General features: G+C 39.9%; 1 protein-coding gene across 1 annotated transcript in view; it reads right to left on the bottom strand.

Moving 5' to 3' along the window:
* Nucleotides 1–23,261, bottom strand: part of LOC102279256 (membrane cofactor protein) — a 46,677-nt gene that overhangs the window by 7,111 nt on the left and 16,305 nt on the right. Inside the window, exons 4-5 of the mRNA XM_070384436.1 lie at nucleotides 8,881–8,966; nucleotides 6,359–6,553 (exon numbers count right to left, since the gene is read on the bottom strand). Of these exons, the coding sequence (XP_070240537.1) occupies nucleotides 6,359–6,553; nucleotides 8,881–8,966 (281 nt within the window). The remainder of the gene's footprint in view (nucleotides 1–6,358; nucleotides 6,554–8,880; nucleotides 8,967–23,261) is intronic.

The raw sequence follows: 23,261 nt of genomic DNA, 5'->3' as shown, positions 1-23,261 counted from the left end.
TGACTTCAAGAGAATATCTTATGAGATTAAATCTGCAATAGATGCAAGTGAAAAAGTGGAGGTGGTAGTCACTCAGCCTTGTCCGACTCTCTGAGACCCTACAGACTGTAACCCGGCAGGTTCCAATTGACAGGAAATTCTCGCTTGTTTCCAGAGCGGGATGATTATGATAAGGATGCTATGAACATTCTCATGGAGGTTTCCATCTGTACATGTTTGCACTTGACTTGGATCACTGAGTTATTCCTTGAAGTGTTAGTCCCTCAGTCACGTCCAACTCTTTGCAACCCTATGAAACATAGCCCACCAGGCACCTCTGTCTACGGGATTCTCCAGGCAAGGATACTGGAGTGAGTTGCCATGCCCTTATCTAGCGGATCTTCCTGACCCAGGGATTGAACCCTTAAGTGGATGCTTAACTGTATAAAATATTGCTAAATTGTGTTCCAAAATGGTCATACCACTTTGCATTCCTAACAGTAATGTATTGGAGTTTCAAATACATCATATCCGTACCAAAATATGGAATTGTTAGTTACTGTTTTTAATTTCAGGCATTCTAATAGGTTTTAGTGGTTTCTCATCATGGTGTTAAATTAAGTTTCTGTTATTACTGATGATATTGAGCAACATTTCATATACTTCACTGGCATTCACATTTCTTCTTGGGTGAAAAAATTCCATTCAAATATGTTCCCCCCTTTTTTTTGTAAATTGGGCTGCTTCTTTCATATTGTGTTTTAAGAATTCTTTGTTTATCATAGTTTGAAGTCCATTCAGAAATGTCCTTGGCAAACATTTTATCCCAGTCTATGGCTTTTTTTTTCTTTCTCCAATGTGTTTGAGAGCAGCAGTTCTGAGATTTTAAGAAGTCTGGTTTATTTATTTTTCTTTAAAGGATAATGCTTCTAAGGTTTTCAAAGCAATCTTTGGTTACTCATAAATATTTTCTATCTCTTCCCATAAAGTCTTAGAGTTTAGGTCTTACATTTGAATCTATGATCAAATATCTTTTCCAATCACAAATCAACCGCAGAAGAAAACTGGAAAAAAATGCCACATGGAAACCAAAAAATATGTTACTAAACAGTCAGTCATTCACTGAAGAGATCAAAAAAATATAAAAATATTTTTAAGATTAATGAAAATGAAAATGGTGTGTTTCAAATCTGTGCAACACAGGAAAAGCAGTCTAAGAGAGATTAAAGCCACACAGGTTTACCTCAGGAACAAGGAAAGTCTCAAGTAAACAACTAAACTTACACCCATAGCAACAAAAGAACAACCCTCCCCAAATGTGTACAAGGAAGAAAATAATAAAGAACAGAGCAGAAATAAATGAAATTGAGTAAAAAACAATGAAGATAAGAGATGGTTCATTGAAAAGATAAAATTGATAAACATATAGCCACACTCATCAAGAAACAAAAGAAAGGGTACAAGTAAATGAAATAAAAAATAGACGTTACAACCAATACCACAAAAATACAAAGGATCATAGCTAATACTATGAACAATTATACATCCAAAGTTGGAAAGCCTAGAATAAACGGATAAATTCTCAGAAACATTCACTCTCCCAATACTAAGTCCAGAAGAAATAGAAAATGTGAGTATGCTGACTACTAGTAATGAAATGGAATCAGTAATCAAATAACTCCCACAAACGGAATAAGGATTATGTGGGTTCACAGGTGAATTGCAATAAACATTTAAAGAGCAGTTAATTTCTACTTCGAAAGACAGTGTATAGAAATGAATACAGTGAGCCATAGCCTAGGGGAAAATAGAACCACCGTATGATCCAGCAATTTTACTTCTGGGTATTAATCCAAAGAAAACAAAACACTAATTCAGAAAGATTTGTGCAGCACTTTTTTCATTACAGCATTTTTTTTTTTTTTTAACAATAGCTAGCAAGGTAATGCTCAAAATCCTCCTAGTTAGACTTCAACAGTACGTGAACCAAGAACTTCCAGATGTACAAGCTGGATTTAGAAAAGGAAGAGGAACCAGAGATCAAATTGCCAACATCCGTTGGATCATAGAAAAAGCAAGAGAAGTACAGAAAAACATCTACTTCTGCTTTATCAACTACTCTAGAGCCCTTGACTGTGTAGATCACAACAAACTGTGGAAAATTCTTAAGGAGATGGGAATACCAGATCACCTTACCTGTCTCCTGAGAAACCTGTATGGAGGTCAAGAAGCAACAGAACCGGATAAGAAACAATAAACTGGTTCAAAATTGGGAATGGAGAATGTCAAGGCTGTATATTGTTACCCTGATCATTTAATGTATATGCATACTACATCATGTGAAATACTAGGCTGGATGAAGCTCAATATGGAATCAAGATTGCCAGGAGAAATATCAATAACCTCAGATATGCAGATGACACCACCTAATGGCAGAAAGCTAAGAGGAACTAAAGAGCCTCTTGATAAAGGTGAAAGAGGAGAGTGAAAAAGCTGGCTTAAAACTCAACATTCAAAACAAGAAGATCATGGCATCCAGTCCCATCACTTCATGGCAAAAAATAGAAACAGTGACAGACTTTATTTCCTTTGGGCTCCAAAATTACTGTGGACCGTGGTTGCAGCTCTGAAATTAAGACGCTTGCTCCTTAGAAGAAAAGTTATGGCAAACCTAGACAGTGTATTAAAAAGCAGATACATTACCTTGCCAACAAAAAAGTCCTTCTAGTCAAAGCTATGATTTTTCCAGTAGTCATGTATGGATGTGAGAGTTGGACCATAAAGAAGGCTGAGTACCAAAGAATTGATGCTTTTGAACTGTGATGCTGGAGAAGACTCTTGAGAGTCCCTTGGACTGCAAGGAGATCCAACTAGTCCATCCTAAAGGAAATCAACTCTGAATATTCATTGGAAGGACTGAAGCTGAAGCTGAAGCTCCAATACTTTGGCCACCTGATGCGAAGAGCCAACTCACTGAAAAAGACCCTGATGCTGGGAAAGACTGAAGGCAGGAGGAGAATGGGACGACAGAGGGTGAGATGGTTGGATGGCATCATCAACTCAATGGACATGAGTTTGAGCAAGCTCTGGGAGATAGTGAAGGACAGGAAATCCTGGTGTGCTGGAGTTCATGGGGTTGCAAAGAGTTGGACACGACGTAGTGACTGAACAACAAAGTATGGAAGCCGCCTGAGGGTAGTAATGGATGAAAAAGATGTGGTATGTATACAATGGAATATTACACAGTCATAAAAGGAATGGAATCTTTCCATTCAGGACAGCATTGATGCACCTAGAGGATATTATGCAAAGTAAAATGTCAGTCAGAGAAAGACAAATACCACATGATTTCATTTATATGTGGGATCTACAAAATAAAACAAATGGACTAACAAAACAAAACAGAAATAGGTTCATGGGTACAGAGAACAAGTGATAAACTGAGAGGAGGTGATTGGGAGGATGCACAAAATAAAAGAAGTGGATTAAAAGGCATAGACTTCCGGTTATCAGATAGATAAGCTATGAGGTTACGACATACACAATAGACACATCATGGTGATCAACTTGCTTTGATCTTGTAAATGTCAAATCGCTGTCTTGTACGCAATCTGGTTTTGGCCTCAGAGCAATGCTGTCCTCATGAAACGAGTTGAGGATTCCCTCTTCTTATATTTTCTTAAGGCTTTGTGTAGAACTGCTACCATCTATTCCTTAAATGTTTGGTAGAATTCCCCAGTGAGGACACAGGGTTTATAGTGCTCTTCGGGAGAAGGTTTAAGTTGTCAAATTTATAGGCATACAGTGGTTTGTTTTCTTCCTTATTATTCTTCAAATGTCTGTAGGATATTTTGTGATATTCTCCTTTTCACTCTTGTTATTGGTAATTTGTATCTTTTTTCCTGTCAGACTGTCTGTAAGTTTATCTACTTCATCTATTTTCTCTAAGAACCAGGCTGATTTCTTTGATTATCCCTGTTTTGTGTCTCTTCTCAATTTCATGGATTTCTAACTATTATTTCCTTGTGTTTTCTTGCTTTGGGTTTAATTTGTTCTTCTTTTTTAGTTTCTTATGGTAGAACTTAGATGATTGATCTGAGAATTTTCTAACATAAGTATTTCACACTAAAAATATCTTTCTGAACAATACTTTTGCTGTATCCCACCTTTCGATATATTGATCTGTTGTGTTCTAATTTTTATTTGATTCAAAACACTTTCTAGCTGTCCTTTTGACTGCTTCTTTGACTCATAGGTTCCTTAGTAGTGTCTTGCATACTTTTCAAATATTTGGGAATTTTACATATAACTTGCTTTTTCTATGATCCAGCGAATGTTGGCAATTTGATCTCTGGTCCCTCTGCCTTTTCTAAAACCAGCTTGAACATCTGGAAGTTTATGGTTCACGTATTGCTGAAGCCTGGCTTGGAGAATTTTGAGCATTACTTTACTAGCATGTGAAATGAGTGCAACTGTGCAGTAGTTTGAGCATTCTTTGGCATTGCCTTTCTTTGGGATTGGAATGAAAACTGACCTTTTCCAGTCCTGTGGCCACTGCTGAGTTTTCCAGATTTGCTGGCATATTGAGTGCAGCACTTTCACAGCATCATCTTGCAGGATTTGAAATAGCTCAACTGGAATTCCATCACCTTCACTAGCTTTGTTCATAGTGATGCTTTCTAAGGCACATTTGACTTCACATTCCAGGATGTCTGGCTCTAGGTGAGTGATCACACCGTCGTGACTATCTTGGTCGTGAAGATCTTTTTTTGTACAGTTCTTCTGTGTATTCTTGCCACCTCTTCTTAATATCTTCTGCTTCTGTTAGGTCCATACCATTTCTGTCCTTTATTGTGCCTATCCTTGCATGAAATGTTCCCTTGGTATCTCTAATTTTCTTGAAGTGATCTCTAGTCTTTCCTATTCTGTTGTTTTCCTCTATTTCTTTGCATTGATTGCTGAGGAAGGCTTTCTTATCTCTTCTTGGTATTCTTTGGAACTCTGCATTCAGATGGGAATATCTTTCCTTTTCTCCTTTGCTTTTTGCTTCTTTTCTTTCCTCAGCTATTTGTAAGGCCTACCCAGACAGCCATTTTGCTTTTTTGCATTTCTTTTCCATGGGGATGGTCTTGATCCCTGTTTCCTGTACAATGTCAGGAACCTCCGTCCATAGTTCATCAGGTACTTTGTCTATCAGATCTAGTCCCTTAAATCTATTTCTCACTTCCAACATTCAGAAAACTAAGATCATGACATCTGGTCCCATCACTTCATGGGAAATAGATGGGGAAACAGTGGAAACAGTGTCAGACTTTATTTTTTGGGGCTCCAAAATCACTGCAGATGGTGACTGCAGCCATGAAATTAAAAGACGCTTACTCCTTGGAAGGAAAGTTATGACCAACCTAGATAACACATTTCAAAGCAGAGACATTACTTTGCCAACAAAGGTCCATCTAGTCAAGGCTACGGTTTTTCCAGTAGTCATGTATGGATGTGAGAGTTGGACTGTGAAGAAAGCTGAGCACCAAAGAATTGATGCTTTTGAACTGTGGTGTTGGAGAAGACTCTTGAGAGTCCCTTGGACTGCAAGGAGATCCAAGCAGTCCATCCTAAAGGAGATGAGTCCTGGGTGTTCATTGGAAGGACTGATGCTAAAGCTGAAACTCCAATACTTTGGCTACCTCATGGGAAGAGTTGACTCATTGGAAAAGACCCTGATGCTGGGAGGGATTGGGGGCAGGCAGAGAAGGGGACGACAGAGGATGGCTGGATGGCATCACCGAATCGATGGACATGAGTTTGAGTAGAATCCAGGAGTTGGTGATGGACAGGGAGGCCTGGTGTGTTGCGATTCATGGGGTCACAAAGAGTTAGTTGGACATGACTGAGCGACTGAACTGAACTGAATATTCCATTACACACATACACTATACCACACCACATCACACCACATCTTCTTTATCTATTCATATAGTGATGGATACTTAGTGGGTTAGTCTTTTAATATTCCTGTAGCCAGAAGTCTCAGAGATCTTGTAATACAAGATAAAATTTTCTTATTTCTTAAGCCAGGGTGTGTTGAGTTTTCTGATGCTTTCAAACAAACAAGAAAACCAAAAAGTTGTAGCTCATGCATATACACAGTAGCTCATGATGTATAAATTGGAATGCCAAGGACATGTGGAGTGACTGGTGGGGAACTCTGCAACTAGACTTATCTTTTAATTTGATTTGACCAATATTAAATTAAATTAGAAGTCAATTTAGCAAGAGGAGTAACTTTATGACTGTTTTGTTTACTTGTAGGTAAAACTATTTATGAAGTGCTTCCATGATCTTTGCAGACTCAGGAGGAAATAAATGGAAATATTATTACCTTTACACTCCGGAGGATCACTGCTCCATCTGTCATAATCAACACAAATAAGCGTACTCTCTCCAACAAGGGAATATTCATCTGGTCCATTTGAAGGATCACACATATAAATTACTATCTCATTATACTGATATTCGTCCTTGTAAACGGTAAATCTTCCATTTTTTATATTTCCAGGTGTGGAACACAAAATCTCTTTAAAGGGGGGAAAAGGACATGAAGCAAAGATAAAATAGTGAGACAGCATTAGCGAAGTCCTGAACTTCCTTCAAATAATTCATAACATGTGATTAATATAAGCTAGCTGTGAATCCAATATCCAATTAGAAGAAAGTCTCTATGTCAAAACGTACTATTTCAAATTCAAACGATTAATTTAGAAATTAACTTTTAGAATGAAGCTTATTCCTGAAATATGACATACATATATTTATCTGCAAGGCCATTCTAAGTTTTGTTTTCACCATCATAAAAGAGGCTGACAATTTAATGCAAAAATGTACTTGTGATTAAAAATAAAACTCTGTGCTAAGAAAATCCTTTATGATTTATAAATATCTCCACTAACAAATTGATTGTTAACATTAATACTATTACTATAATTAAGACTATTACTGTCATTTTTCAGTTTCATCTCTTTGAGAGTATGGTTAAATTTTTCAGAGGTTACTGTGTGATTGTAAACTGTGTGATTTTGCAATAGGCTGAATCCAGATGTCTTCCTTTAAGCCAGATATTAAAGTAATTTGCAGACTCCCTTGGTGTACAGAGGATAGGAATCCATGTGTCAGTGCAGAGGACATAGGTTTGATCCCTGGTCTGGGAAGACTCCACATGCTGTGGGAAGCTAAAGCTTGTGGGCCACAGCCATGGAAGCCAGAGGGTTCCAGGGCCTGCAACCCGCAGCTAACGAGCCCTGCGCTGCAGCCACTGAAGCCCTGCATCCGGAGCCTGTGCTCCACACCGCAGGGAGAGGCCTGTGCACCGAAATGAAGATCAGCCTCACACGGAAACATGCAAAACCACCGGTCACTACAGAAATTCAAATCAAAACGACAATGAGATATCACCTCACACTGGTCAGAATGGCTATCACCAAAAAATCCACAAACAACAAATGCTGGAGAGGGTGTGGAGAGACGGAAACCCTCCTGCACTGTTGGTAGGAATGTAAATTGGTACAGCCACTATGGAGAACGGTATGGAGGCTCCTTAAAAAACTAAAAATAGAGCTACCGTATGACCCTGCAATCCCACTATTGGGCATATACCTAGAGAAAAACATGGCTCGAAAAGATACATGCCCCTCAGTGTCCATTGCAGCACTGTCTACAGCGGCCAAGACATGGAGACAACCCAAATGTTTATCGACGTAGGAACGGATGAAGGAGAGGTGGTGTATATATATATACAGCCAATGAATTAGGCCATTCACAGCAAAATACAGACGGACCTAGAGAGTGTGATCTGGAGTGAAATAAGTCAGACAGAGAAGGAGAAACGTCATATGACATCCCTTGTATGTGAAAACTAGAAAGAAATCATACAAATGAACTTACTTAGAATACAGAAAGAGACTCACAGACTTAGAAAACGAACTCATGGTTGCCGAGGGGAAGGGATAGTTGAGGACTTTGAAAAGCTCATGTACACACTGCTATATTTAAAATGGATAACCAACAAAAACCTACTGTATAGCACATGGAACTCTGCTCAATGTTATGTGCCAACCTGGATGGGAGGGGGCTTTGGGGAAGAATAGATACATGTGTATGTACAGCTGAATTCCTTCACTGTTCACTGAAACTATCACAAAATTATTAATCAACTATACTCAATACAAAATGACTTTTGTGTAAAAATAAATTAATTAAATAAAATAAAAAAGAGTAGCCTCTTGCTCACAGTAACTAGAGAACACCTGTGCATAGTAACAAAGACCCAGCATAACCAAAAATAAATTAACTTAAAAAATTAAAAAGTGTGTGGAATCTAGAAAAAAATTAAATAATATGGAAAAAGGTAAAACAGTACTACAATTCTATTTGGTCTAAAATCTTTTGATTTTTCATAAAAATTTGTTGCATATATTTACATGTATTAAGATTACTCTCCTTAAAAATGAATTAATAATTATTTAAATTTTTTTCAGCTTTAATTAATTCCAGTATAATATTAATATCAATAGACATAACCCATATAAAGAAAAGCTCTTGGATGTCTACTTTAGTTTAAAAGAATAAAGGGATCCCTGCATCAAAGGGGCTTCCCTTGAGGTTCAACTGGTAAAGAATCTGCCAGCGATGCGGTAGACCTGGGTTCAATCCCTGGGTTGGGAAGATCCCTTGGAGAAGGAAAAGGCTCCCCACTCCAGTATTCTGGCCTGGAGAATCCCATCGACGGTATAGTCCTTGGGGTCGCAAAGAGTCAGACACAACTGAGCACCTTTCACTCACTCACACTCACCACATCAAAAAGTTGGAGAAATGCTGCTCTATATTCTAAAGAGAGGATGTACTTACTTTCACATATTGGGGAATCATCATTCCAGTTCACATTATTTTCAGAAATTTCACAATATAGAATTCTTGCTCCAATCAGATAAAAACTAAATGAGAAAAGAAAAGTTACTATGTTCTTTAGCAATTAGAAAATGTGGATAAAAATGAAAAAAATGTTTATAGGGTTGTCTTTCTACACTATAGTAAATTGAGGAAGACATTTCTTAAAATATCATAGATACGCTAAATCTGGAACTCAATTGAATAGAGAGTTTCTGCATGTGGACCCACTTTGGCCTACAGTAAAATGTGTAACTGTGAAGAAAGCTGAGCGCCGAAGAACTGATGCTTTTGAACTGTGGTGTTGGAGAAGACTCTTGAGAGTCCCTTGGACTGCAAGGAGATCCAACCAGTCCATCCTAAAGGAGATCAGTCCTGGGTGTTCTTTGGAAGGACTGATGCTAAAGCTGAAACTCCAATACTTTGGCCACCTCATGCGAAGAGTTGACTCATTGGAAAAGACTCTGATGCTGGGAGGGATTGGGGGCAGGAGGAGAAGGGGACGACAGAGGATGAGATGGCTGGATGGCATCACTGACTCGATGGACGTGAGTCTGAGTGAACTCCGGGAGTTGGTGATGGACAGGTGTTGGGAAGCCCGGTACAAAATAGCCGGTTGCGGGAAGTCCTTGGGAAAATGGCGAAGGGCCAGAAATATCCCGGCTTGGTGTGCTCGGGCAGAAAAACATCTCCTGCTTTTGGTTATGCCCGGCGCCAAGATTTAATAATAAATATTAAGGATGTTGCTTGAGAAAACGGGTTATGGGATAAGCACACGGGTCACTTAGAGCGTGCTGTCCTGGAAATATTTTTACTGATTAGGTGTTAACCCCGTACGCGCTCTGCTGGCTGTATACTCTAAGCTCTTTGTTCCTGCTTTTATAAAAAGGCTTGACTGCAGAAATAAACTTGTCAGTCCGTGCAAGAGACTGTCCGAGTGTCCTTTCAGGTTCGTCGCTTCCAAGTCCCAGGGAGAAAATCCCCAACAAGTGGCGCCATGAACAGGGACTTGAGAGGAAGGCTGAACAAAGCGACGAGCCCCTGCAGAAAGAGGCAAGCAGGATGGGACAACATAGCAGTGAAATTCCTTTCATTTCTATAATGCATCATTTTTTGAAACAAAACGGTGTTAATGTTTCAAGAGATCAGTTGAACGACTGCTATCATATTTTACTGGGCCAATTCATGGTTCCCAGAAGAGGGGACACTCAATCTAGACATATAGAAAAGGGTTAAAAATAATGTTTTGCGAGCATATCGGCAAGGGTTACATGGTCACTCATACGGGCTATCATAGAACAAATTGAAGGGCATAACGTTAATTTGGAAGTGAAAAACTATTCAATCTTAACATGAATATGAGCATAAGGAACAAGATATGCAAGGTGCTTTGAAATATAAGAATGTTATGCTCAATCAGACACAATCCTTAGAAAAACAACTGAGACATATATACAGGATGTGTCAAAACTGAAGCCACTTAGAACGGAGGTCATTTCATTCAACAGACAGCCCAAACCTGAGGTTTCCCCTTCTGCTCCGCCTGTAACAGCAATTGCTACCTTTGCTCATACTAATCATTTCACTCCTCCTCGGAGATGCCTGCTTGCGCTTTCCCTTTCCCAGTGCAATTTAATCAACCTGCCCAAGGCCAAAATACTTGGGCTAATCTAGATTTTGGCATGTTGTCTAGCTTTAAGAAAGCATGTATTCTGTATGGACCTACTTCTCCTTACTGTATAGAATTTCTCAGAGGATGGGCTGACCATTGGATGCCATATGATTTTTTTCAAGTAGCAAAGATGGTTTTCAATCCTCAACAATTACTTCAATGGCAAATATGGGTTAATGATGAGGCCCAACAAATGCTGATTGACCAGCAATCTCATGGTAACCCTGCAAATTTAACCTACGATATACTCACTGGAACAAGAGCCATGGCCGATATGATTGCACAATTAGCTAATATTACCCCTCAGATGTTACATTTCATTAAAGAAACTGCCTGCAGGGCGTAAGCAAAGGTTGATAGCACTAACTCTGATGGTTCATTTGTTAAGATTATTCAAGGACATGAGGAGGAATATTCTCAATTTATAGGAAAATTAAAGGATGCAATTGAGAAATATATTAAGGATGTGACTTTATAAAATATTATTTTAAAACAACTTGCTTTTGAAAATGCTAATGAGGAATGTCAATCCGTGCTCAGACCAATTCGAGAGACTGGCTCTCTTATGGAATATTTGAAAGCATATAAGGACATCAGATCTATGTCCCATAGAACAAAATTGGCAGCATTGGAAACCTTTAATGTACAAAAAGCTGCTAATGCCAAATGTTTTAACTGTGGGAAGCCCAGCCATATTTAAAAACAATGTCACATGCCAACACAGGCTGGAAAAAATAATACTACTTCTAATAAGAAGAGACCCCCAAAAATATGTCCAAGATGTAAAAAGGGGTTCCATTGGCTGAATTAATGTCATTCTAAATTTGATAAGGATGGAAACACTTTGAACCCCGGTGCACAGCAAAAACAACAGGGAAACTGATAAAGGGGCCATCCTCTAGCCCCACTACAAAAGGAGGACCTAGCGTTATGACGCTACAAGCAGCTACATCTAAGAGTGCTCGTATTGATATACCTAGTCCTTATAATATGGAATTAATAGAATTATACAACACTCACAAAATTCCCACTGGATATTATGGCCTGATTCCACCCGGGACAATGGGACTGATTTTGGGACATAGTAGCTGCACAATGAGAGGTTTAATGGTATTGACTGGTGTTATGGATGAAGATTATGAAGGGGAAATACGTGTTATGGTAAATGTTGTGAAAATGGGAAATATATACTTACAAAAAGGGGAACGTTTTGCACAATTATTACTTTTGCCATATGTCAAACCAATGAAGGCATCTGATAAAGTTCGGCAGGGAGGCTTTGGCAGTACCAACCTTACTGCTGCACTACCCACCTTATTAAAGGAACATCAGAAACCCATACTTACTTTACGCATACAGGGAAAAAATTTCACAGGCATGTTAGATACCGGAGCTAACATTTCAATCATTGGAGCTGCAGAATGGCCCCTCGATTGGGGTAAGGTTGTGGCTCCTTCTAGACTATTAGGAGTGGGTGAAACTGATGCCACACAAACTTTTGTCAGTGCATCCTATTTACAAGTGTGTGGCCCTGATCAAATTGTAGCTTATCTTAAACCATATATTACTAATATCCCTATCAATTTATGGGGATAGGATTTTCTTGAACAAATGAAAGCCACAATTTCTTTAAATGAACCTTTTTAATGGGGGCCATTGAGTTAACACCGCTGCCTCTCGATTGGGAATCTAATACCCCAGTATGGACACCTCAATGGCCCCTAACTAAAGAAAAATTGGCAACTCTTACACAATTAGTAAATGAACAATTACAAAAAGCTCATATAGAACCTTCATTGTCCCCATGGAACTCCCCTATTTTTATAATAAAAAAGAAATCAGGAAAATGGTGAATGTTAATAGATTTAAGAAATGTTAGTAACACCATGTCACCTATGGGGCCCTTACAACCCGGATTGCCCTCCCCTTCTATGGTACCAAAAGGATGGTCTATAGTTATTATTGACTTACAAGACTGCTTTTTAACTATACCTTTGCACCCTAAAGATAGAAAACATTTTGCCTTTTCAGTTCCTTCTATAAATCACATGGCTCCTGTTAAAAGATTTCAATGGAAGGTGCTACCTCAGGGAATGATGAACTCTCCTACCATTTGCCAATATCTCATATCTGTTTTATTACAACCTATTAGAGATAAATGTCCTACTGCGTTTATAATTCATTACATGGATGATATACTTCTTTCTATGAAATCTGAACTCTGTTTGCAACAGTTACAATGAAGTTACTACTACTCTTCAAAATCATGGCCTGCTTGTTGCACCAGATAAAATTCAATGGAAAGCACCCTTTAATTATTTAGGACATGTTATGGAAGAATCTAAAATCAAACCTCAAAAAACTCAAATTTCTGTGCAATCTCTATGCATGCTGAATAATTTTCAAAAATTGCTAGGAAATATTAATTGGCTACGGCCATCTGTTGGCATCCCCACCTATGACTTACAAAATCTATTTAAAATTTTAGAGGGATCCCCTGACCCTAATAGCCCTAGGCAGCTAACAAAAGAGGCCAAAGAAGAACTGGCCTTTATGGAGAAACGCATTCAACAATCTTTTTCAACTCGGCTAGATTATGATCAACCAGTTTCTTTATATATATTCCCCACTGAACATTCGCCCACTGCAATTATAGCTCAACATAGCCCAGTAGAATGGGTATATTGAGAAAATAGGGCACTTAATTGTGTCAGGAAGAAGCCATATACAAACTTTGGATTTGATCCATATGCAATACATGTTCCCTTGACAAAAAAGGAATTGCAAATTACCTTACAGTATAACTTGACCATGCAAATGGCATTAAGTGATTTTCAAAATGTTACCTCATTTCATTTGCCGAAAGGAAAATTATGGGACTTTCTACAATGTACTAAATTCATTGTAATTAATATCATTACATCCCAACCTATTTCCAATGCACCCACCTATTTCATTGATGGCAACAAGAAAGGCATTGCAGGGATTGTCGGCCCTGATATCAAAGAGAAATTACCCTCTACCTATTCTTCAGTACACAGAGTTGAATTGTATGCTTTATATGCTCTTTTGTCGCTTCAACCATTATCCTTCAACGTATATACTGATTCCAAATACCTTGCTTCCCTTTTTCCTGATTTTGTTACCGCCTTTTTATACAACCTAGGTGAAGAATTATATACTCTCTTTTCACAGACTCGAGCTTTAATTCGCTCACATACGGAACCTTTCTTTATTGCACATATACGTGCTCATTCAGGTTTACCTGGCCCTCTGGTTGCAGGAAATGATGCTGTTGACAGGCTCATAGCTCCCATTTTTATGTCTGCCAATGACGAACACGCTAATCTTCATACCAGTGCTAACAGATTGCACTCTAGATACCATATTCCTCTCACTGAAGCACGGCATATTATTAAAGCCTGTGATGTCTGCGCCCCTCTGCGCTTACGAACTATGATTTCAGGAGTTAATCCCCGGGGGCAACAGCCTAACTCCCTTTGGCAATCTGATTTCACTCACTGCTCCTTAGGAAAGTTTTCTTTGCTTTTTATCTCAGTTGATACATTTTCAGGCTTTATCTGGACAATACCTGTCTCTTCAGAATCCAGTAAACACACCATTTCCACACTCTTACTCACCTTCCCCATTATGGGGATTCCTTCTGTCTTGAAAACAGACAATGGACCTACATTCACCTCACATTCGTTTCGTTCATTTTTATCAGAATGGAACATAACACACGTTACAGGAATACCCTATAATCCTCAGGGTCAAGCCATTATTGAAAGAGCCCACCGCACCCTAAAAACTCATTTATTAAAACAGTAAGGGGGAATATAGAAGAGGAGATACACTTCTTATCCCATGAACCCTCAATTACTATTATCTTTAACTCTTTATTCCCTGAATTTTTTAAACTTAATAAAAAATAATTCTGACACTCGTGCAGAAGACAAAAACAGCAAATTAGAAATCAATACACCAATATGGTATAAGCAGTTTAATCAATGGCTGCCAGGAATCTTACGACTTCTAGACAAGGGTTATGGTCCTGTCGTTACAGATGGAGAGGAAATCTGGGTTCCCCTTCGCCATGTCCTTTACCGAGAAGGACCCCAAGACCAGACTCCCTCGGCAAGTGACGAAGTTGACACGAAGGGTCTCATCAATGACTTTGGAGGAGCCAATGAGGAAACGCCATCGTCTGAACCCTTACCCGACATGGGCTCAAGTGAAAAACATGACTCGTCAGGCTGAGCAGACACTGAAGAGTACTGGAACTCCTATGACTCCAGATAAGCTGTTTCTGGCAATGTTAGCTGTTCTTTCCTGTTCCTCTGGGTAAGTGCAGAATATGCTTATTGGGCATACATACCCAACCCACCACTTCTCTCCATAGTGGATTGGGTAGATAAAGCCCCTATGATCTTTACCAATGATAGCATGCATTTTCCAAGTCCCTGGTCCATAAAGCGACCAATCCATGAAGAAGATGCAGGAAAGCCAATCAACATTTCCGTGGAACTCAAAACCTTGCCTATCTGTTTCGGATCTCACCCCCTTTGCATGACTATCTTCCCACAGTGGTGGGCATACTCTGCCAACAGTGGGACTGCTTTGCATCTGGGAATGTTTGCTACGGCATCTTTCTTACTTAATGGCTCCAAGTGACATTATCCAGGCCAGATAGCCAACTATTCGAACATGCTTTTTCAACCAGAGGAACCTTCATGTCACACTGTATCTTGGAGAAGAAAACAGGAGATACAACCATTACATTGGTCTGATTGTCGAGGCCAGTTTGGGAAAGTTTCTATAATTCAGCAAAATCATACTAATCATACATTTAAATTTGTTGACTGGGGACCTCACGGGTTGTTTGTAAACTGTTCTGAAGAGCAAGAAGAACATCATAACTGCTCCTGGTTTAATAGACCAAGCATTGGAGGCTTTCATAAATCTAAGACAAGTTTCTGGACTGATAAGGACATATTGCTGAATTGGTATAATGGGGGCTTATCACCCCCATGGCCCAGGATTGTCGTCCCCATTGTGGGGCCAAAGCAATGGCACATTTGGAAAATTCCAGCAGCCTTAAAGCACTTCGCTAGTGTTTATGGGACTATGGGTATGTTTCGTCCTTCTAATTATACCTTCCTATACAATAGTACTGGCTATATTCAATCATTGGAGAAGGCAATGTCACCCCACTCCAGTACTCTTGCCTGGAGAATCCCATGGACAGAGGAGCCTGGTAGGCTGCAGTCCATGGGGTTGCTAGAGTCGGACACGACTGAGCGACTTCACTTTCACTTTTCACTTTCATGCATTGGAGAAGGAAATGGCAACCCACTCCAATGTTCTTGTCTGGAGAATCCCAGGGACGGGGGAGCCTGGTGGGCTGCCGTCTATGGGGTCACACAGAGTTGGACACGACTGAAGCGACTTAGCTGCAGTAGCAGCAGCATCTTCAATCATGTGTTCACCTTCCATATTTGTTTATTGTAGGGCATTTTGATATTGACTTATTGACCAAGATTGTCAATTGTACTGCATGTGCATTGTATACCTGCCTTAATCACACCATTTCATATCACAATGCTAGCATTGCACTAGTTAAACAAAGATCTGAGTTATGGCTTCCCGTAAACTTAACTGAGACTTGGACTGATTCTGTATTTCTTTCTGTATTGTTGAAAACTGGACTTAGGTGATCTAAGCGCATCATTGGGTGGATTGTTACAGGCATCTTAAGCCTTATCTCCATTGTGACTGTAGGAACTTTGTCCGGTATGGCTTTACATAATTATATACAAAATCATGATTTTATCACTACTTGGCACAAAGACTCTCATGATCTTTGGACTCGACAAACTCAAATAGATCAGCAATTACAAACACGAATTAATGAGTTACAAACTGCGGTTATCCACTCAGGAGATCAAGTGCAGCAACTGGCTTTCCAAACACGTATACGTTGTCACTGGAATTTTACTTCTTTTTGTCTGACTAACATGCCCTATAATAGCACTGAATATCCTTGGGATAAAGTTAGAGCGCATTTGCAGGATCTCACAGATAACTCAAGTTTAGACATCAATTTGTTGAAACAACAAGTTGCTAATTTTCAAGTTAAGGTACCTAAGGAATTGTACAGCACTCAATTTTATGATACTTTAACCAAAACCCTATTGTCTCTAGATCCTAGAGCTTGGTTTTCAGGAAGCAACACTTTTATATATGTATTAATCACCCTGCTTTTTCTGTCATTGCTTATAGGATATAGATGTCTCTACTCAAGACTCCATGCCTCCCACAATGGAGTCCAACTAGCAGCTTCCATGCTTAAATTAAAAACAAAAGAAGGATATGTTGGGAAGCCCAGTACAAAATAGCCGGTTGGAGGAAGTCCTTGGGAAAATGGTGAAGGGCCAGAAATATCCCGGCTTGGTGTGCTCGGGCAGAAAAACATCTCCTGCCTTTGGTTATGCCTGGCGCCAAGATTTAATAATAAATATTAAGGATGTTGCTTGAGAGAACGGGCTATGGGATAAGCACACGGGTCACTTAGAGCGCGCCGTCCTTGAAATATTTTTACTGATTAGGTGTTAACCCTGTACACGCTCTGCTGGCTGTATACTCTAAGCTCTTTGTTCCTACTTCTATAAAAAGGCTTGACTGCAGCAATAAACCTGTCAGTCCGAGCAAGAGACTGTCCGAGTGTCCTTCTTTCAGGTTCGTTGCTTCCAAGTCCTGGGGAGAAAATCCCCAACAACAGGGAGGCCTGGAGTGCTGCGATTCATGGGGTCACAAAGAGTCGGACACGACTGAACAACTGAACTGAACTGAACTGAAAATGTGTAAATTACTGTCACGCTGGTCAGTGCAGCCCCTCTGCTCCCTCTGGCAAGTGTATTACACACTGACTTCTACTCTTTGCTCACACCATTTTGCTCAGTAAGGGCTGAGCAGAGAGATCAGGGCCCTAGAACTTGCCGCCTGGATTCAAGTTCCAGCTCCATGACTGCCTTGAGCTTGAGAAATCTCTTAATGCTTCCCTAATGCTTCCCTGACGTAACTCATGTGATTGTTCTGAGGACTGGATGAGATAGCCTCCGGCACATAGTGAGTACGAGGCAAGTTTTAACTCTTATTGCTAGTTTTTTAGATCAGAATACACATGCACCTTATTTTATTTCTCTTAACTTTTTGAGATTTTAACAAACTGAAGGTGTGTGGCAACCCTGCATTGAGCAAATTCATTTGTGCCATTTTCCCAACAATGTTTGCTCAGTTTGTTTCTCCTGGCACAGTTTGGTAAATATCACATATTTCAAACTTTATTACTATTATTATATTTGTTGTGGTCATCTGTGATCACTGCTGTTGAATGTTACTACTATGACTTACTGCAGGCTTAGATTTGGCAATATGTTATTTTAAAGTTAATGTATGTACACTTTTCAGATATAATTCTAATCACAGTAGACTATGGTATATGTTGTTGCTGTTGTTGTAAACATATGTGAAAAATTCATTTTACTTGCTCTATTGCGGTGGTCTGGAACTGAACTTGCAACATCTCCAAGGTATGTCTTCACCTTCCTAGGATTATGGGCTTCCCTAGTGGCTCAAGGGTAAAGAATCTGCCTGCAATGCCGGAGACCCAGGTTCCATTCCTGGGTTGGGACGATCCCTTGGAGTAGGAAATGGCAACCCACTCCAGTTTTCTTGCCTAGAGAAGCCCATGGACAAAGGATCCCAGCGGGCTACTGTTTATAGGGTTGCAAAGAGTCGGACATAACTCAGTCACTTGACTTCTTAGGAGTAGCTCAGGAATACTCCTACTTGATGAAATCTTCTGTGATGATTTAAATTCACAATACACACTCTCTTCCTTCTGGAAGTTCACTGTAATGATTGTGAGTGATTCTATCTATTTGATACTTCTTCTCATTTACTACTACGCTTTGACTCCTCTTTGTGTATGCTGTATTTCTCAAGAAGGATACAACTTCTTTGGGAAAAATCTATGTATTAAAGTTTTGGCATCCCTCAAAGTATCTAGCAGAGCCTCTCTATATAAATATTCACTGAATGTTCCATTATTTTTAATTGACCACATTAAAAAATACCCTATCTGCTTCCAGCTGACTTTTTCCACAAGGCTCACTCATTGATTTTAGATTGCAATGTGTATTTCTGGGAGGACAGCAATTTAAGAAGTATCAGGAATCTGCCTCCCCACCTTGATAACAATTGCACCGGTAGAATCTGCCTGATGTCACTGTTTTGGAACTCTGCCTTCTGTTGATAGTTTACAGTTTCCGTGAAGATGGAGGCAGGCAAATTGACTTGTTTTGGTCAATCTCAACTCTTGTCTAGCACAGTGGGAGCGACCCATCCTCACCCATAGCAGCGTGGCAGGGTTCTCTGCATGTGTTCCCAGAGCAGCTTACAAGTAGCTTGTGGGAGCCAAAGTGGGCAAAAAGGACCCTGCCCTCCAAATATGAGGCTCTGTGTTCTTGTCACCGATTGCTGCTTCTGATCACAGATAATCAAAGAGATGGACTTCCATTTTTGTCGCCCCTTGCCCCATTCTTGCAAGCCCCTCCTATCCTGGATGAAGTAACTTAAAGGGGCTTAAATATTTAGTGGCCTTTGTTCCCCCTTTCATTGTTTGCTTCTTCCTCTTTCAGGAGCCAGACATTCAACATCAGGACATTCAAAAGCAACTGCATGTGTAGAGGAAATAAGTAGGTGATCGTGTACACCCAGGGAAAGGCTCAGGAAAGACCTAGATAATCTTCAGTTTATATAGCAGGCTGATATTCATCATAGAGATACAAAAAACATTAACACAAAAGAGCAACCCCCAGGTAAGAGGGGAAATCTAATTTTCAGAATTACCAAAGTATTAGATTCAAGTGTTTTTTGTTCAGTAAGAAAATCACAATGCATACAAAGAAACAAGAGTACAAGCCTTTCAAAGGAAGAAATAAATCAAAAGAAATTGTCTTTGAAAAAGAACTGATGGAGAGAGGAGCCAAGATGGCGGAGGAGTAGGACGGGAGAACACTTTCTCCCCCACAAATTCATCAAAAGAGCATTTAAACGTTGAGTAAATTCCACAAAACAACTTCTGAATGCTGGCAGAGGACATCAGGCACCCAGAAAAGCAACCCAACTCTTCGAAAGGAGGTAGGAAAAAATATAAAAGACAAAAAAAGAGACAAAAGAGGGAGGGATGGAGTTCCGTCCCGGAAAGGGAGTCTTAAAAACAGAGAAGTTTCCAAACACCAGGAAACCTTCTCACTGCCGAATCTGTGCCGAGCTTTGGAAGCACAGAGGGCAACATAACAGGGAGAAAAAATAAATAAACAATTAAAACTCGCAGATTGCGAGCCCAAGGTAACTCCCCCAGCGGAGAAGCAGTGCAGACGCCTGCACACGCCATTAGCAAGCGGGGGCTGGGCAGGGAGGCGCAGCGCGGGCTGCATCGCTTAGAGTAAGAGTCTGGCCTGAATACCCTGAGCGCTATCTCAGCAAAATAATTTGGGCTAGCAAACCAGACTGTGGGATATCTACCACGCGAAAAGCCAGCCCCAACCTAAGACACCGTCAGGCCTGCGCACGGAACAAAGGACTGAACAGAGATAGCCGGCTGCAGACCATCCCCCTCCGGTGACAGGCAGCCAGAGCCGGAAGGGAGCAATCGCAGCCCCAGAGAGACATTATCTATAAAACTGTAAGCAGGCTTCTTTGCTAACTAAAACTTCTTGGGGGTCTGGACGGTCAACATCTGCCTGAGAAGGTGCGCCGGTTTTACACCCAGATAACCGAGTGGCGGGGAGGCGATAAGTCGCAGCATTGGCGCTCGCCAAACACCTCATCACCTGAGCTGCTCGGACCTGGGAAGAGCACAAAATGCAGGCCCAACTGAGTCTGCGCCTCTGAGGACTACCCGAGTGCCTGAACCTGAGCGGCTTGGACCTGGGAGGTGCATGCAGCCCTGGGCCAGCCTCGGATTGTTCCCGGCGGAACAACCTAGAGCCCAAGCAGTGTGGGCAGGGAGGCTACACGCGCCGTGAGCGGGGGCAGACCCAGGGTGGCTGAGGCACTGCGAGCCCACGCCAGTGTTATTTGTTTGCAGCATCCCTCCCTCCCTCCCCACAGAGCGACTGAACAAGTAAGCCTTAAAAAAAAAAAAAAAAAGTGTCCTCCACCGTGCCCTTTGTGTCAGGGCGGAAACCAGACACTGAAGAGACCAGCAAACAGAAGAAGTTATAACAGAAGGAAACACCTTGGAAGCTACAGGCAATAGATTAAACCCTGTGGTTACTACGGACTACATAGGAAGGGGCCTATAGATCTTGAGAAATATAAGTCAGACCAAGGAACTAGCCAAAAATGAACTGAACATGCAATACTCACAACAAAACCAAAGAAAGTCCTAGATATATTTTTACTATTTTTACGATCATTCTTTCTTTTTTTTTTTTTTTTTTTTTTTAAAAAATTTTAAGTCCTCTATTGTTCTTTTAATTATCACTTTTATAACATATTACTTTGCAAAAAAAAAACCCTATTTTTTTTTCTTCTTCAGCAAACTTCATATATATATATTTTATAATTTTTGACCTTGTTTTTTTTTTTTTTTCTTTTCTTTAACATTGTATTTTTGAAATTCCAAACTCTACTCTAGATTTTTAATTGTAGCTTTTTGGTATATGTTATCAATTTTGTACCTATAGTTCTTTTTATAATTTCTGTGACTTTTTTCCCTTTTCTCTGTTTCTTTCTCTTCTCCTTTTATATAACATTGTATATCTGAAATTCCAAACTCTACTCTAGATTTTTAATTTATGCTTTTGGTATTTGATATCAATTTTGTACCTGTATTTTCTTTATAATTTTTAAGACATTGTTTGTTTTTGTTTGTTTGTTTTTCTCTCTTTATTTTTCTTCTTCTTTTTTTTTAACATTGTATTTTTGAAATTCCAAACTCTACTCTAGATTTTTAATTTTTGCTTTTTGGTATTAGTTATCAAATTTGTACCTGTATTTTCTTTATAATTTTCGCGACCTTGTTTGTTTTTGTTTGTTCGTTTTTTCTCTCTTTCTTTTCCTTCTTCTTTTCTTTAACATCGTATTTTTGGAATTCCAGACTCTACTCTAGATCTTTAATTTTTGCTTTTATGTATTTGTTACCAATTTTGTACCTTTAAGAACCCAATCTTCAGGATCCATTTTTCACTAGGGAGCAAGATTACTGGCTTGACTGCTCTCTCTCCCTTTGGACTCCTTTTTCTCCACCAGGTCGCCTGTGTCTCCTCCCTAACCCCTCTCTACTCTACCCAACTCTGTGAATTTCTGTGTGTTCCAGACGGTGGAGAACACTTAGGGAACTGATTACTGGCTGGATCTGTCTCCCTCCTTTTCAATCCCCCCTTTTATCCTTCTGGCCACCTCTGTCACCTTCCTTCTTCTTCTCTTCTCTGTATAACTCCGTGAACATCTCTGAATGGTCCAGTTGTGGAGTGCACATAAGGAAGTGACTACTGGCTAGCCCACTGTCTCCACTATTGATTCCATCTCATCTCATCTGGGTCACCTCTAACTCCTTCCTCCCTCTTCTCTTCTCCATGTAATGCTGTGAACCTCTCTGAGTGACCCTCACAGTAGAGAAACTTTTCATCTTTAACGTAGATGTTTTATCAATGGTGCTGTATAGAAGGAGAAGTTTTGAAACTACTGTAAAAATAAGACCGATAACTGGAAGCAGGAGGCTTAAGTCCAAACCCTGACTCCAGGGAACTCCTGACTCCAAGGAACATTAATTGACAGGAGCTCATCAAACGCCTCCATACCGACACTGAAACCAAGCACCACACAAGGGCCAACAAGTTCCAGGGCAAGACATACCAAGCAAATTCTCTAGCAACAAAGGAGCACAGCCCTGAGCTCCAATATACAGGCTGCCCAAAGTCACCCCAAAACCATAGACATCTCATAACTCATTACTGGACATTTCATTGCACTCCAGAGAGAAGAAATACAGCTCCACCCACCAGAACACTGACACAAGCTTCCCTAACCAGGAAACCTTGACAAACCACCTGTACAAACCCACACACAGCGAGGAAACGCCACAATAAAGAGAACTCCACAAACTGCCAGAATACAGAAAGGACACCCCAAACTCAGCAATTTAAACAAGATGAAGAGACAGAGGAATACCCAGCAGATAAAGGAACAGGATAAATGCCCACCAAACCAAACAAAAGAGGAAGAGATAGGGAATCTACCTGATAAAGAATTCCAAATAATGATAGTGAAATTGATCCAAAATCTTGAAATCAAAATGGAATCACAGATAAATAGCCTGGAGACAAGGATTGAGAAGATGCAAGAAAGGTTTAACAAGGACCTAGAAGAAATAAAAAAGAATCAATATATAATGAATAATGCAATAAATGAAATTAAAAACACTCTGGAGGCAACAAAAATAGTAGAATAACAGAGGCAGAAGATAGGATTAGTGAATTAGAAGATAGAATGGTAGAAATAAATGAATCAGAGAGGATAAAAGAAAAACGAATTAAAAGAAATGAGGACAATCTCAGAGACCTCCAGAACAATATTAAATGCTACAACATTCAATCAT

Source organism: Bos mutus, chromosome 16 (genome assembly GCF_027580195.1).
Source record: "Bos mutus isolate GX-2022 chromosome 16, NWIPB_WYAK_1.1, whole genome shotgun sequence".
NCBI lineage: Eukaryota > Metazoa > Chordata > Mammalia > Artiodactyla > Bovidae > Bos > Bos mutus.
Note: the sequence above shows the minus strand (reverse complement) of the source record. Positions and strands in the feature narration are given on the sequence as shown.